This window comes from Narcine bancroftii, chromosome 2 (genome assembly GCF_036971445.1).
Source record: "Narcine bancroftii isolate sNarBan1 chromosome 2, sNarBan1.hap1, whole genome shotgun sequence".
In the NCBI taxonomy this organism is placed as follows: domain Eukaryota; kingdom Metazoa; phylum Chordata; class Chondrichthyes; order Torpediniformes; family Narcinidae; genus Narcine; species Narcine bancroftii.
This window is the reverse complement of record NC_091470.1, coordinates 74740388-74757625: the sequence shown is the minus strand read 5'-3', so window position 1 is coordinate 74757625 and position 17238 is coordinate 74740388. Positions and strand designations below refer to the sequence as shown.

General features: G+C 45.2%; 1 protein-coding gene and 1 long non-coding RNA gene across 4 annotated transcripts in view; one reads left to right on the top strand and one right to left on the bottom strand.

Moving 5' to 3' along the window:
* The first annotated feature begins 350 nt into the window (after nucleotides 1-350).
* Nucleotides 351-17238, top strand: part of srp14 (signal recognition particle 14) — a 34866-nt gene continuing 17978 nt past the window's right edge. Inside the window, exon 1 of one of the 3 annotated variants that reach the window (XM_069917109.1) lies at nucleotides 351-392. In XM_069917109.1, the coding sequence (XP_069773210.1) occupies nucleotides 366-392 (27 nt within the window). In that variant the 5' untranslated portion in view covers nucleotides 351-365. Of the gene's footprint in view, nucleotides 393-15051; nucleotides 15153-15838; nucleotides 15936-17238 lie in introns of those variants that run through there. The other 2 variants (XM_069917110.1, XM_069917108.1) reach the window with 2 other exon arrangements.
* LOC138753752 (uncharacterized) lies at nucleotides 5625-15203 on the bottom strand. The gene is made up of 3 exons (XR_011351404.1): nucleotides 14831-15203; nucleotides 12897-12993; nucleotides 5625-5812 (listed from the first exon to the last, which is right to left on the bottom strand). It is a non-coding gene; the product is annotated as an uncharacterized lncRNA (long non-coding RNA).

Here is a 17238-nt window from a genome sequence, read left to right as displayed (position 1 = left end):
CAGCTCGCCAAACTTCTCAGCTTGAACTTTGAAAAGAGGCCTAGAAATTAGAAGGCCTTCTGAGCACGCTTGAACAAACGACTCGCACAGGAAGTCATCGAGGCTGACATCTTTGGCTGTCTTCATGCGCTTGGCCTTTAGTTCCTCAATTTTCCAAAGTGACGCGCGACACTTATCTTCCTGAGATTTCCAGCCACGAATTGTTGATTCAAGTCTGCTGAGGTCTCTTGCAACTTGGGCTTGAGTTTTATTCTTGATCATGTCAAGTGCGCGAAGCTTATCCTTCACTGAAAAAATGTTTGTTTTCTAACGGTGCATTTCATTTTGAAAAAATTTCAATTTCCGAAAGACCAAAAATAAGTCTGATGGCTCATCACGATTCTGGATTCGCAGTAAGTCAAGTCACGTTAAATTGGGGTTCCACTGTGCTGCAGGGTGGATAGTCTATGAGGTCAGGGTGCAAGGTGCAGTGGAGGTCTTGCTGGTGGAGATTAGGCTGCTTTGAGATTGATGCACTATCGATAATCACAAAAGACTGAAGTTGTGAAACTGATAGGTTTTTATTAACCATAGACTGGAGCAGCCATCAATCTCATTGACTGATCATGGCAGGATGAATGGGAAGCATGAAAGGGGTTATGGGTAGGATCGGTCTCGGGAGGAGTGTCCTGAACACCCAATCATAATATAACAGTGGTTTACCACAGAGATGCTTTGAGATGTATTGGAAGCTGGAGAATTTGTTGGTTCAGGGTACATTGAATGAAGGATGATTAGTGGTTGAGCTACTAATTGGGGATTGAGAGTTACTTGATTAGAAGTAAACTGGAGACTAGTGAGTTAATTGGATAATTAACTCTCTAACCATCAATTTATTTCCAATTTCCAATCAAGTAAGATACTGGGAGGATTCATTTGGGAAGTGGGGTATAACTAGGAATCTATTTCAAAATGAATGTTTCCTGAACTTTTTGGAAGGTACAAAGTATTTTTAATGTCTATTTGTCATTGTGACATGTATGGAGTGTAAATATTTATGATTCTTCAAGGATGGTGGAAGCACAGATTTTGAATAACTTTAATACAATCAATTCCTGATGATAGCGCCTTTCAGTGGCGATTCTTTGCGTGCAGCTCTGACGGGAATGATCAAATATTCCCGTTCTGAACTATTAAAATACAACCCCAGGACCAAAACCATAAAATCAAACCTACCTGTAAATAAGAATATCCTAAGATTGCTGGCAGACATCAGATTTGGAAGAATTGGCAGTCTCTGTCGGACCGTGGGACCTCAGCTGGCACTCAGGCAAGTTAAACACCGCGGGAGTTTTAAACAGTCAACGATCGGGTCATTTAAACTTCACGGGAGTCGCAAACAGCAGATGCGCAGTACATTTAAACATCATGGGAGATTTAAATGGATGTTGCATGGACTATTTAAACACGCAGGAACTACCAATGGTGGACCCACGGGCCATGTAAAGAAGACCCAACCACGTGACCACCGAGGGGATCTACAAGTTAAGCTTAAACTCAGAGCCCTGAGGTTTCCTCTCCCTACCATCCTCCTGGCCAATGTACAATCATTGGAGAACCAAATTGATGAACTCCAAGTCAGACTTCAAAATCAGAGAGACATCAGGGAGAGCTGTGTGAATTGTACAGGAACATGATTAGACACAGAACATGATTAGGCACTGCAGCTATACCCTCCACCATGCTGACCAGACAGTGACGTCAGGAAAAACCAAAGGGGATGGCGTTTGTGTCATCATCAATTCATCGAGGTGCACAGACGTGATGGTCATGTCCCAGTCCTGCTCCCCTGACCTGGAGCATCTAGCGATCCAGTACCACCCATTCTACCTGCCGAGGGAGTTTTCCGCCATCATCCTGGTTAGTGTACATTCCATCCCAGGTTAACATCAGGCTGGCACTGGAGGGACTGAGCACTGTGATAAACAGCTATGAGACAGTGCATCCGGATGCCTTCCCGATCATTGTCAGGCCAACCTGACAAAGTACCACCAACATGTCACATACGAGACCAGAAGAGGAAACACATTTGACCACTGCTACAGCACTATGGAGAATCCAGACTAAGCCAAACCATGACCACACTTCAGCAAATCTGATCACCTGGCTGCACTTCTACTCCCAGCGTACAAGAGGGACTGAAGACCAGTAGTGAAGATGGTGAAAGTATGGACACAGGAGGCAGAGGAGCATCTGCAGGACCGATTTGAATTGGTGGACTGGAACATATTCAAGAACTTATTCATAGACTTGAAAGAATATGCCACAGGTGTCACCGACTTCATCAGACCTGTGTGGATGAGCTTGTGCATACACACACATACCAGGAATTTCCCAGCCAGAAGCCCTGAATAAATTAGAGGATTTGCAATCTGCTGAGGGTGAGAACAAGGGCATTTAAGGCCAGGGATCTAGATCTTTACAAGAGGTCCAAGTACAACCTGCGGAAGGCCATCTCTGAGGCAAAGTGGCAATTCCAGAGGAATATAGAGATAGAGACAGATAAACACCAGCTATGGCAGGGAGTGCCGGCCACTATAGCCTACAAAGCGAGGGTGAACACCATAGATGGCTGTGATGCTTCATTACTTGATGAGATGAACATCTTCTATGCCCACTTTGAGAAGCAAACAGTGCCTACCAGAATCATTGCAAAGGCTGAGGACCCTGTGATATCTGTCTCTGAGGACAATATCAGAAATCATTCAAGAGGATGAACCCTCACAAGGCATCAGGCCCTGACGGCGTACCTGGCAAGATACTTAAATTCTGTGCCAACCAACTAGATGGAGTGTTCACAGATATTTTCAACCTATCATCGCTGCGGTAAGGGGTTCCCACCAGTTTCAAAAGGGCATCAATCATCCCGATACCCAAGAAGAGTAGTGTGGGCTGCCTCAACCACTATCGCCCAGTAGCACTAACTTCTACTGAGATGAAGTTGGTCATTGCCAGAATTGATACGTATCTAAGCAAAGATCTGGACCCACTACAATTCGCCTAACATCACAATTGCTCCAAGCAGATGCAGTATCGCTGCCTCTTCACTCCACTCTGGATCACCTCAAAAACAGCAATTCATACATATGGCTGCTCTTAATAGACTGCAGCTCAACCTTTAATACCATTATTCACTCAGTGCTAGTCAAGAAGCTACAAACTTTGGGCCTCTGTATCCCCCCCCCCCCCCACCCCCACAACTGAATCCTTGACTTTCTCATCAGAAGACTCCGATCAGTTCAAATTGGAAACAATTGTTTATCAGCACAGGCGCACCCCAAGATGGATGCTTAGCCCACTCATCATACTCGCATGACTGTGTGGCCAGGCACAATTCCAATGCTAACTACAAGTTTGCTGATGGCACCACAGTTGTCGGCAGAATCACAAACCGCAATGAGGAACCGTTCAGGAAGGAGGTAGATCAGCCCGTTGAGTGGTGTCATGCCAACAATCTTGCACTCAACCAAGGAGATGATTTGGACTTCAGGAGGAAGTCAGGGGAACATGACCCAGTCCTCATTGAGGGCTCAGTAGTGGAGAGGATCAAGAACTTCAAATTCCTGCATGTTAACATCTTGAAGCTTCCATGTTGATGCAATCACGAAGAAGGCCCAGGCAGTGGCTATATTCTGTGAGGTGTTTGAGGAGATTGGATATGCCACCAAAAAATCTCAAAAATTTCTACAGGTGTACCATGGAGAGCATTCTGGCTGGTTGTATCACTGCCTGGTATGGAAGCGCCAACTCTCAGGTCAAGAATAAACTCCAGAGGGTTGTTAACTCGACCTGCAACATCACAGGCACCAGACTTATCTCCATCAAGGACATCTGCAAGAGGTGGTGTCTTAACAAAGCAGCCTCTATCCTCAAAGACCCCACCACCCAGGCCACGGTGCAGGAGCCTAAAGTCGAGCACCCAATGGCACAAGGACAGCTTCTTCCCGCTGCCATCAGATTCCTGAATAATCAATGAACCAAAGACACTTTAAAAATGTATTGCTGTAAAGTGGTTTATATGAATGTTTTCACTGTGAGCCTGCTGCAAAACACCAAATTTCACCACTTGTTCATGACAATAAATCCTGATTCTGATTCCATATATTCAAAGGAATGAAATGTTAGCAGGGAAAGACAGAAATGTGAGTTGAGGTTACAATCAGGTCAGCTGTGATCTGAAAGAATCAGATTTCAGGGGTCCTAATTCATATATGTGTCTGATTATCTTGCAATTAAATCAAAGGGCAACAGAAGATGTATCATAATCTGATGGGGTCATGAATATCAAAGCGCACCAGTGAAAAAAATTACTTTAAATGGTTAATAAAGAACAGGATGGGCATGATGGATTTGCCTTCCTGTTGTTTTAATTTTCTTCTCCCGCAGGAGATGACTCAAATGGAGACTTGGGACTGCACCACACCCTGCTAGTTCCTTCTGATTTCTGCTTTGTTTGATCTATTTTTTGAGATGATTGATACGAATATGAATGAACCCAAAGAAGACCGGAACTGTGGATATTACAGACACTTGGAAGGAGACCTGATGGGGGAATTTGGTGGAATCTCTCTGATCTGAAAGTCATTGAATTATTATGCTCTTTATGTACAAACATAGTAATGAGTGAATGAACACAATTCCTTTCAGTATTTTGGTTATAGAAGTGCAGCTTAACTAACATATTGGAAGCTATAGAAGTGAGTACATTTAGAGCTTTCAAAATCTATTTGGACAGATAGATGGTTAGGAAGGGCTCAGAAGAATATGGTCTAAATGCAGGCAATTGGGACTAGTGCAGAAATGTCAACTTGGTTGGCATGGACGAGTTAGAGCGAAGGGCCTATTCTGTGCGGTATGACTCTATGACATGACCAACTCTAAATATTCAATAATCTTTGTGGGGACTAAATAATCCACATGGCTGGTCTAAAAGCTTTTGACAACAAGGCCCAGACACTCCAAATGTGTTTATTTTATCATAGTACTGTATTGTGACAGCTGCCTCTCTGGGCACACAATCACCATTGATTACGATGTTGTTTGATGTGATAAGGGTCAAAATGGTCACTCTGGAACCTCCCTTAGTTTCTGTCACAATGGTGCAAAATATTTTGTTTTAAGATTTCCGGTGCCCTAGTTGATGTAGGTCAATTAACTGGGTTCTATTGACTGAAACATGTCCAATGCATACGAGAATGTCTCATGGACATGTCAGTTGCTGACCACAACTCTTTAGTGGGCCCCTGTTGTGAGCCCTTTGTTTTCTTCTTTCAGACACAGTGGTTGTTTAGTCACACAAATGTCCTTGTAATTTCAGAATAAAATGACCCATTGTTATATTTAGAGAGATTGAAAGCTGGTTACTGTTCGTATTAATGGCTTTTACATTGTTTGGTAAGATGGCTTTAAAATTCAATTTGCAAAATAGCAGTCTGGCACTTTATTCAAAGATTTTTCTGAAATATACAAGCTTTATGAATGAATTAGATACCATTATGAAGAAAGAAATAAAAAAATAATTATAGGTGGTGGGTATCTGTAGAGTAAATAAAAGCTTTCACAACTGGAAGGAGAACATGTGCTTTTATTAGCTTATAACTGAGGCTGGGTCCCACAGTAGTCTTCAGAAGGGCTCAGGGTTTAGGCGACGGGAAACCAGGGCTATATATGGGCAGATGGGGGCAGAGCTGGGAGGCAGAGCTAGCCATCAGCACAACACACCACCAGTAAATCTCAGTTCACTGCATTCACCTCTTCCTGCAGAATTTAGGGTCTGTGGGTGAAGATAGAGAAAAAAAAGATTCAGAAAAAAAAAAGAAAAATATACAGTTATTTACAAATTTAAGCGATCTGGAGGTCTGGAGATCATGGTGGAGCGCCTAACCACAGGAGGGCTTTTGGTCCGCTTGTGAGGGAGGAGTGGTGGGCAGGGTCTCCGGCTCTACAATGGAGGGGGATGTACTTTCCTCCCGAACTGGATTTCCTAAGGCCCTGACTGACGGTAGCAAAAATGAGCTCCATGGCTCGTAGGGCGCTTGAGGCAATGGACCCTCTGTTCTGGTGGCTGCCAAGTCCCTGATGGAGACGGTGTCCTCCCTGCCATCCGGGTGCTCCAAGTAGGCATACGTGGGATTGGCGTGGAGCAGTTTCACCCTTTCCACCCTGGGTTGGTCTTTCTTCTCCTCACGTGCTTCCTGAGAAGGACCGGACCAAGATTGGTGAGCCATGTTGGGTGTGTAGTTCCTAATGCCAACCTTCTCTCGAAAGTGAATAGGAGCTCGTGAGGAATAGCATTGGTCGCTGTACATAGTAGCGACCGGATGGAATGGAGAGCAATAGGGAGAACTTCCTGCCAGCGTGTGTCTGGAAGGCCTCTTGACTTGAGGCCCCATTTGACAGCCTTCCAGACCATGGCATTTTCCTTTTCAACCTGCGTGTTCCCCCGGGGGTTGTAGCTAGTAGTCCTGCTGGATGTGATGCCACTTGCCAGCAGGAACTGATGTAGCTCATCACTCATAAAGCATGAGCCCCAGTCACTATGGATATAGCTGGGATACCCGAACAGGGCAAAAACTGGAGTCTAGGACCTTTATGTCTGACGAAGAGGACGTGTCTAGACATGGGATGGCGAACGGGAAGTGGGAGTTCTCATCAATGATGGAGAGGAAGAAAGTGTTCCTGTTCATGGAGGGGAGAAGTCCCTTAAAATCGACACTGAGCCTTTCGAAGGGCCTGGATGACATAATCAGGTGCACCTTTGTGGGGTGGTTGAAGTGCAAGACCTGGTCATTTCCCTGCCATCTTCCATGGAGTAGGGAAGATTGAACGCCTTGACAAAATGAGCCATGCGGGTGACCTCTGGATGGCAGAGCTCATTATGCATAGACCACAGTTGGCCGGTGTGTGCAGAGGCACAGCTTCCTCTTCATAAGGCATCTGGAGGGTCATTAAGAGCTCCTGGCCAATAGGAAATGTCATAATTGTAGGTGGAGAGCTCGATCCTCCACCTAGCAATCTTGTCATTTTTGATTTTGCCCCTCTTGACATTATTAAGCATAAATGTGACAGAGCACTGGTCAATGAGGAGTGTAAATAATCTACCAGCCAGGTAGTGTCTCCAGTGCCTCATGGCTTCTACAATGGCTTGAGCCTCCTTTTCCACAGAGGGGTTCTGGTGTTTATGGCCTTGCAATGTCCGAGAGGAAAAAAATGCAACCAGCCTGCCTGCCTGGTTGAAGGTAGCGGCCAGGGCAACGTCCAAAGCGTCGCTTTCCACCCGGAAAGGTACATTCTTGTCCACTGTGTGCATGGCGGCTTTCACAATGTGGTTCTGGAGATAGTTAAAAGCCGTTTGGGTTTCAGCTGGGAGGGGAAAGAAGTAGCTTTTAAGAGGGGTCGAACCTTATCAGTGTATTGAGGAATCCACTCGGCATAATATGAGAAAAACTCCAGAAATCTCCTCAAAGTCTTTATGGTCCTGGGAAAGTTGAGCTGTAACAAGGGGGGCACATCTTATTGGGGTGGGGGAAAATGATGCCATTCTCCACCATGTAGCCAAGGATAGCCAGATGTTTAGTACTGAACACATGCTTGCTAGAGATATAAGTGAGGTTCAGGGCTTTTGCTGCGTGGAGAAAACTCTGGTGTCATGGTCCTCCAGGGCATAGCCACAGATGGTGACGTTATTGAGGTAGGGGAAGGTAGCCTTCAAACTATAATCATCAACCATTCTGTCCATGTGCCTCTGGAAGATAGAAACCCCATTAGTAATACCAAAAGGGAGCCTCCGGAATTGATAAGGGAGCCTCAAATGCCGTATATGGACGGTCCTCGGAATGGATCAGCAGTGATGATAAGCAGCTTTCAGGTTAATGGTCAAATAGATCTGATACTGTGCAATATCATTCACCTTGTCCACAATTCGAGGTAGTGTTATGCGTCCAAGAGTGTGAACCGATTAATAGTTTGGCTGTAGTTACTAGCCTAGACTTGTTTTCCCCTTTTACCTCCACCACTTGCGCTCTCCACGGGCTAGTGCTAGGTTCGATGATACCTTCATTGAGTAAACGTTGTGTCTCAGACTTTATGAAGTCTCGATCTCCTGTGCTGTACCTCCTGCTCTTGGTAGCAATAGGTTTGCAGTCTGGGGACAGATTTGGGAAGAGAAATGAGGGGTCGATATTCAGTGTGGAGTGGCTGCCTGTGGGTTTTGATTTTAGGGGCTCTCCATTCCGAACCGTTATGGGGGGATGGGACCAGAATACTCCAAGTTTACATTTTTAAGGTGACACAGGAAGTCCAGACCCAACAACACCAGAGGACACAATTCATTAAGTATATACAGGTGTATTTTACAAAATTCCACCCCCCCCCCCATCTCAAACGATAAATGCACTATACAATGTTCTTGAATATGGGTAGATGGCGAATGAGACGCAAGGAATATACAATAATTGGAAGGATACATTTTTAGGTTGTATTCTTGTACAATCCATGAGTCTATGAAGCTTTAAGTAGAGGCCATGTCAAGTACGCATTTCGTGGAATGTCCATTTACCTTCACAGTCACTATGGAGTTGCTAAGATGGTGAGGTCTTTCCTGATCTAGAACCATCGAGGCTAGGACCCCGGAAACTCTGTACTCCTCACTCAAGTGGCCCCTGCCATCCTGGGTTATATGTGGGTAAGATGGCTTCGACCTCATGGCACAGCAAGATGGCCGCCCCCTTCCTCCTTCGACGATGATAGCACCGAGTCTGAATTTGAGTCGCAGCAAGATGGCTGCCGAGCCTTTTCGCACCAGTTTCTCGCAGCCACCCTCCTTCGGCATATAGCGCAACAAGTGGGTTCAGGCAAATTCAAGGCAAACTGCTTTGGGCTGGAATTGGATCCGGGAGCGGTGCAGGCCGTGAACTTCCCCGGGCTCCCCCTCCTGTGGCAAGCCCTCACCCAAAGTCCTTTCTTGCCACAGCTGAAATAAACTGAGTATTTAGCCGGGCAACGAGATCGGGGATGTTGGCTCTTGCCACAGAGAAAGCATTCCCTAGCATGGGAAGCAGCAGCCGTTAGGACTGTGGTAGCGGGAGCAGCTTGTCCTTGGAAGGGTGAATGAGCTCGTTGGCTTCGAGCTCATCGTTCTTGAGCTTGGCCTGTTCCAGCGATTCGGCCAGTTCAATATGGCTAGCCAGGTCCTTCTTACTTGACTCAAGCAGTTGCTGCCTCACGTACCGCAAGCAGACCCCCGCGACTAGAGTTTCCTGGATCTGTTCTTCCTCACGAATGTGGCCTGTAGCCGTTTTGTACCTGCATTTCTTGGCAAGCATCCACAGATCCAGCAGGTAATCATCGATGGTCTTTCCTGGCTGTTGGTGATGTAGAGCGAGTCGGTGCCTCGCTAGGACCTTGTTTTGTGACTTCAGGTACCAAGCCTTCAAAGCCTCGATGGCAGCATCAAATATGACCTCCTGAGTTCATCTGTGTGGAAGATGTTCAGGTAGGCCTGGAAGCAGTCTAGCCAGTACGTGAACTCCTCAACCACGTCGGGGGTCAGCGGGTCCATCAGCAGCACCCCTGGCTTAACCAGCACTTCCATCTTCTAGGGAATAAGCTATTAAAATTGTAGCATGAACAAAAGCTCTCACGACTGGAAGGAGAACATATGCTTTTATTAGCTTATAACTGAGGGTAGGGTCCTACCGTGGTCTTCAGAAGGTCTCAGGGTTTAGGCAGGAAACCAGGGTTATATATGGGTAGATGGTGGTGGAGCTGGAAGGCAGAGCCAGTCAACAGTATAACACCCCACCAGTGAATCTCAGTTCACTGCAGTATCATAAAAAGATGGAGATATCACAGCAAAGCCAATCAGAGGTATCAACTTTGAGACCCCGATCTGTTCCTGTCAACCCATCATAAATAAACCTGCTTTCAAAACTTGATTAGGCTTCCAAAAGAACTCTTCTGTTGTTTGGCAAAAGTGCAGTATCATTTGCACCAGTGAACAGGAATTTCTTTCATTTGTATGGAACTTTCAATCATCAGGTAGTCTTTTGACCAATTAGGAAAACCAGCCATAGTGTGCATAGACCAAATTCACAACAGAGGTAATGTGAACATTACCTATTTGTTTCTGTGATTCTGCCTGAGAGATTAATGTTGACCAGACTTGATAGAGAATTTGTTAACATGACAGGTGCCCTGACTAACATTCTTTGCTTAATCAACAGCACCGTAGAAGTCCAATGGCCATTAGCTACAACAATACAGCTGCAATTGAATGCATTCCAAAATGGCAGTTTTTTTAAGGAGTATTCTGAATCACCATCACACTGTCAATCACAGCAAGTTGAATAGCCAAGTACAGTAAAATCCCCATTATCTGACACTCAATCAAACAGAAATTCAAACAACGGGCAAAAAATGTCAAGGCTATAAATAAATGATACAATTTACCTATTATTTATTGTATTAAAATGAATATTTTCCCATGTATTCAATATCTTTTCCAAACGATTCCTTGTTCACTTCCAAAAGTATTTTTTCAAGATTTGAATTCGGCAGTACGGAAGTTTTTATGGAAGGGGAAGTTGGCAAGAGTAGCGTTACAGAAATTAATATGGAAATATGCTTTAGGAGGACTTCAATTACCCATTTTCAAAATTATTATGAAGCCACACAATTAAAATTTATTAATAAAATGTTGGATATTACGCAATCTCGTAGTTGAGCTAAAGTGGAATTAGCTTGTATTTCTGAGTCTCAGGGTCATCAGTTTATATTTAAGTGGGACTCTTGTTTATTACAGGGATATAACATGCCTGTTTTAAAACATTTATTAGGGATTTGGACTAATAGGAAGGGTAGATATCAATTCAAGCTCCATTATGTCAAAATAGGGTTTATTCCTTTTACGATGAACAATAGGTATTTAAAGGCATGGGAATCTGAAAGTATAACAGTGATGGAAGATTGTTTGGAAGAACAGTTTCTTTCTTTTAATCGACTTAGAGAAAAATTTGGAATATCAGTTAATTCTTTATTTGTATATTATCAGGTTCAAGATTTGGTAAGGGATAATTATGGAAGAGAAAAAAAATTACCTGAATTAACGAAATTCGAGTTTTTGATTTCGCATACATCAAAAAAGGGTTTTATTTCTGATATGTATGCCTTGCTGCAAAATAGTATGGATAAACCAAATTTAAATAAATCTAAAAATAAATAGGAAGGTGATTTATCTTATGATATACCTTAAGATGTGACAAGATGGGGTGACTAAATTACTTAACGTAAGATATAATTTGGTTAATGACAATTTTTAATATCAGTTGTATTTGTCCCCTGAGAAATTGAAAAAATATGGAATTAGTAATTCGGATTTATGTTTTAGATGTGGATTACATACGGTAACATTTTTACAGGCAGTTTCACTTTGTGATAAAGTCCAACCATTTTGGGGAAAAATTTTTTTGAAAAGTTATTTAATTTTGCCATTAGATCCAGAAATTTTTTTGTTGGGTTATACTGTTTCACTGACTGGTTTAGGGTTGGACAAGTTTCAGATAGCTTTTGTTTATTTAGCATTAGCAGTAGCATGAAAGTGTATTGCAATTACTAGGAAAGATGATGTAGAAGTAAATTTGAATAGTTGACACAATGAATTGAGATCTTGTATTTACATGGAAAATAATTATTTAAAATTTGCATGATAATTATTCCTTTTTTGTTCAAAGATGCTCATCTTATTTGGAATGTATGGGTTTAGAAATATCTTAAGACATTATATAATTTATGTTTGTAGTTAATTGATTTTTTTTTGCTCCCCTTGCGGGGCTTGCTGAGAGTGGGAGGGAGGGTGGGGTGTGTTTATATTGTCTTAGTTTAGTTTATTTTGTTATTATTTTTGTGTTTAATTTTTATGTAATTTGAAAATCTTAAAGTTTTAAAAAAGGCAATAAATAAAGAAATAAAATTTGAAATAAATAAGAATAGCTAAAGTTTTAAATAAAAAAGTTTTAAATCGTAATACTAAAGGTTCACCGAAGAAACCCACAACCCCTTGGGGACAAACATTCAGCCAGCGGAGTGCCCTGGTCGAGCCCCACTTGGAGCAGCTGTTTGAATAAAATGTCGGCACCCAGGATGAAGAAGCGGCTAGTGCCGCTCACTGCTGGGGCAATTACCCCAAAGTGTCTCCCTATCCCTATTTGGTAAGAGTTTTTATCTTTATTAGTATATCATTAAGTATATTACTATGTGGCGTGTCTCGAGGTTCTAGCTCGGAAATAAGGCACGCACAACAAGGAGTGCAGTGGACACTAATTTTAATGAACGGGCTGCTCTCTTTTATATGGTCAGGCAGACCCTGGCTGCCATGTGACTGATGGGCCTGACCCGTGCCCCTTCAGGCTCTGATTGGTGTCGTTATGACCAGCTGTCGGCGGTTGGATGGACCACCCCGTTTTGCTGCAGCATCGTCGACGGGTGTGGTTTGTGCCTCCCTGGGCGCCGATTGACCCGTTTGCAATCTGTCGACGGCGATTGGCTGGCAGAGCCCATTTTGCAGCAGCCTATGGGATCAAACCACTGATGCCTCATGCGGCCTGCTTGATTGCGTGTTCAAACAGCATTTTCGGTGTTGGCCTGCGGCGATGGCCGCTACAAGTAAGATTTTATCTGTAAGCTTGGGGGAAGGAGTAATTATAATGGTGGCACAGTTAGCCTAGCAACTAGTGCAATGCTGTTACAGTGCCAGCGACTGAGACTTGAATTTAAATTTTGTAATTTACAGGAATTACCTAATTAAAGCAAACTTTATATAATTAAAGACAACACTGATTATTAAAAGAAAAACATTTTACATTTGCACTTTCTTTTGGCTTTTAATCGATGTATTCTTAATGCAGGTGTAACCAAGGAAAGCTGCCTCAGGACCTTCGTGATGCCATCATCATCACCCTGTACAAAAACAAAGGCGAGAAATCAGACTGCTCAAACTACAGGGGAATCACGCTGCTCTCCATTGCAGGCAAAATCTTCGCTAGGATTCTCCTTAATAGACTAATACCTAGTGTCACCGTAAATGTCCTCCCAGAATCATAGTGTGGCTTTCGCGCAAACAGAGGAACTACTGACATGGTCTTTGCCCTCAGACAGCTCCAAGAAAAGTGCAGAGAACAAAACAAAGGACTCTACATCACCTTTGTTGACCTCACCAAAGCCTTTGACACCATGAGCAGGAAAGGGCTTTGGCAAATACTGGAGCGCCTCGGATGCCCCCCCAAGTTACTCAACATGGTTATCCAACTGCACGAAAACCAACAAGGTCGGGTCAGATAGAGCAATGAGCTCTCCAAACCCTTCTCCATTGACAACGGCGTGAAGCAAGACTGTGTCCTTGCACCAACCCTCTTTACTATCTTCTTAAGCTTGATGCTGAAACAAACCAATAAAGACCTCAACAATGAAGACGCTGTTTACATCCGGTACCACACAGATGGCAGTCTCTTCAATCTGAGGCGCCTGCAAGCTCACACCAAGACACAAGAGCAACTTGTCCATGAACTACTCTTTGCAGACGATGCCACTTTAGTTGCCCATTCAGAGCCAGCTCTCCAGCGCATGACATCCTGTTTTGCGGAAACTGCCAAAATGTTTGGCCTGGAAGTCAGCCTGAACAAAACTGAGGTCCTCCATCAGCCAGCTCCCCACCATGACCACCAGCCCCCCAATATCTCCATCGGGCACACTGAACTCAAAACGGTCAACCAGTTTACCTACCTCAGCTGCACCATTTCATCTGATGCAAGGATCGACAAAGAGATAGACAACAGACTCGCCAAGGCAAAGAGTGCCTTTGGAAGACTACACAAAAGAGTCTGGAAAAACAACCATCTGAAGAAACACACAAAGATCAGCGTGTACAGAGCCGTTGTCATACCCACGCTCCTGTTCGGCTCCGAATCATGGGTCCTCTACCGGCATCACCTACAGCTCCTAGAACGCTTCCATCAGTGCTGTCTTCGCTCCATCCTCAACATTCATTGGAGCGACTTCATCTCCAACATCGAAGAACTCGAGCTGGCAGAGTCCACAAGCATAGAATCCATGCTGCTGAAGACCCAACTGCGCTGGATGGGTCACGTCTCCAGAATGGAGGACCATCGCCTTCCCAAGATCGTATTCTATGGCAAGCTCTTCACTGGCCACCGAGACAGAGGTGCACCAAAGAAGAGGTACAAGGACTGCTTAAAGAAATCTCTTAGTGCCTGCCACATTGACCACCGCCAGTGGACTAATATCGCCTCCAACCGTGCATCTTGGTGCCTCACAGTTAGGCGGGCATCAATCCTTTGAAGAAGAACGCAGAGCCCACCTCACTGACAAAAGACAAAGGAAGAAACACCCAACACCCAACCCCAACCAACCAATTTTCCCTTGCAACCGCTGCAATCGTGCCTGCCTGTCCCGCATTGGACTTGTCAGTCACCAACGAGCCTGCAGCAGATGTGGACATACCCCTCTATAAATCTTTGTCCGCGAAGCCAAGCCAAAGAAAAAAAAAATTAGTTAGGCATTGGAAGAGTAAATCTCAGTCAACCGGAAAATTGGCATATCGAACATCCACAATCCCCGTAGGTACCGGATAATGGGGGTTTAAATGTACAATGATCATTTTGCGCAATGTACATTATTCAGGTTACTTTTGAAGGCTGGACTCGACGGGCTGAATGGCCCATTTCTGTTGGAAATGGGGTTTCTAACTTGATTTTAAACACAAGAACTTAAAGTTAACCTGATTTTATTCCAGCTCCTAAAATGATCAGACAAGCCTTTTCACCGACACAATGCAAATTCTGCCCTCGTCATCCGGAGCCGAACCCCAGATCAAACACAGCTGCCAATCATTTAGGTGACGTCACAATTCACCTGCCTCTTCACACCCAGGAAAGCGTGCGGCCGGGCCCTGCACACCAGATATCGGCAAGAACCAATAAAAAATTAGAGCGGCGGCGTGCGGTTGGTTCAATTCTATGTTTCCGGTGGAGCCGGATACTTCCGGTATAGCGAGCAAGTGGCGGTGACGAGTTATCATGGTTCTGCTGGAGAGCGACTCGGTGAGAGGCCGTGGCGCAGACTTAGAACGGTCAGGGGAAGGAGGGAGGGAATAGGGTAGGAGGGAGGGAGGGAGGGAATGAGGTGGGAGGGAATGGGTGGGAGGGAATGGGTGGGAGGGAATGGGGAGGGAGGGAGAGAGAGAGAGAGAGAGAGGGAGGGAGGGAGGGAAGGGGTAGGGGAAAGGGGAAGGGGAAGGAGAGGGTGGGAAGGGGAGTAGTGGTTAGGGAAGGGGAGGGGAGTTTGGAAAGGGGAGGGGAGTTTGGAAAGGGGAGGGGAGTTTGGAAAGGGGAGGGGAGTTTGGAAAGGGGAGGGGAGTTTGGAAAGGGGAGGGGAGTTTGGAAAGGGGAGGGGAGTTTGGAAAGGGGAGGGGAGTTTGGAAAGGGGAGGGGAGTTTGGAAAGGGGAGGGGAGTTTGGAAAGGGGAGGGGAGTTTGGAAAGGGGTAGGGGAGGAGGGAGGAGGGGGGAATGCATTGGGGGTGAGGTAATGCATTTGGAAGGACAAACCAGAAGGCTAAGTACAGGGTTAATGGTTGGTTACTTTAGAGTGTGAATGAACATCGTGTCCTTGGGGTGCAAATCAATACATCCTTCAACGTCGCCACACAAGTTGATAGTATAGTAAATAAGTTCAGTAGAGAGGTCATGTTACAATTCTACAAATCTCTGGTAAAAATTGTGTTCAGTTCTGGTCACCTCATTATAGGAAGGATGTAGAAGCTATGAAGATGATGCAGAGGAGATTTACCAGGATGCTGCTTGGATTGGAAAACAAATCTTATGAGGCAAAGTTAACAGAGCTGAGACTTTTCTCTTTGGAGTATAGAAGGATGAAAGGAGATGTGATAGAGGTCGACTAGATTATGAGAGGCAAAATAGGGTGGACAGCCAGCACCTGTTTCCCAGTGCAGGATCGGCAAATGCCAGGGGACATATGTATAAAGTTAATGGAGGGAAGTTTAGGGGAGATATCAGGGGTGTTTTTTTCCCCCATATAGTTGTGAGGAATGGTGGTGGAAGCTAAAGCATTAGGGCCATATAAGAGAGTAAAATAGAGTGTTGTGGGGTAGGGAGGGTTTAGTACTTTTTTTAGGAAGGGATATATTAGAGATGCATCAGCACAACATCAAGGGCCCAAGGGCCTGTACAGTGCTCTATTGTTCTACAAGGCTTAACTGGGGCTGCTGTGAGGTATACTGTGGCAGGGATCGACAGACCAGTGTGAGGTTATACTGTGGCAGGGGTTACGGTGTGAGGTTATACTGTGGCAGGGGTTACGGTGTGAGGTTATACTGTGGCAGGGATCGACAGACCAGTGTGAGGTTATACTGTGGCAGGGGTTACGGTGTGAGGTTATACTGTGGCAGGGGTTACGGTGTGAGGTTATACTGTGGCAGGGGTTACGGTGTGAGGTTATACTGTGGCAGGGGTTACGGTGTGAGGTTATACTGTGGCAGGGGTTACGGTGTGAGGTTATACTGTGGCAGGGGTTACGGTGCGAGGTTATACTGTGGCAGGGGTTACGGTGCGAGGTTGTACTGTGGCAGGGATTACGGTGCGAGGTTGTACGGTGGCGGGGTTGACAGACTGGTGTGAGGTACTTCTGTGGCGGGGTTACGGTGCGAGGTTCTTCTGTGGCGGGGTTACGGTGCGAGATTCTTCTGTGGCGGGGTTACGGTGCGAGATTCTTCTGTGGCGGGGTTACGGTGCGAGGTTCTTCTGTGGCGAAGTTACGGTGCGAGGTTCTTCTGTGGCGGAGTTACGGTGCGAGGTTCTTCTGTGGCAGGGTTTGACAGACTGGTGTGAGGTTCTTCTGTGGCAGGGGTTGACAGACTGGTGTGAGGTTCTTCTGTGGCAGGGGTTGACAGACTGGTGTGAGGTTCTTCTGTGGCAGGGGTTGACAGTCTGGTGTGAGGCTCTTCTGTGGCAGGAGTTGACAGACTGGTGTGAGGTTCTTCTGTGGCGGCGTTACGGTGCGAGGTTCTTCTGTGGCGGAGTTACGGTGCGAGGTTCTTCTGTGGCGGAGTTACGGTGCGAGGTTCTTCTGTGGTAGGGTTTGACAGACTGGTGGAGGTTCTTCTGTGGCAG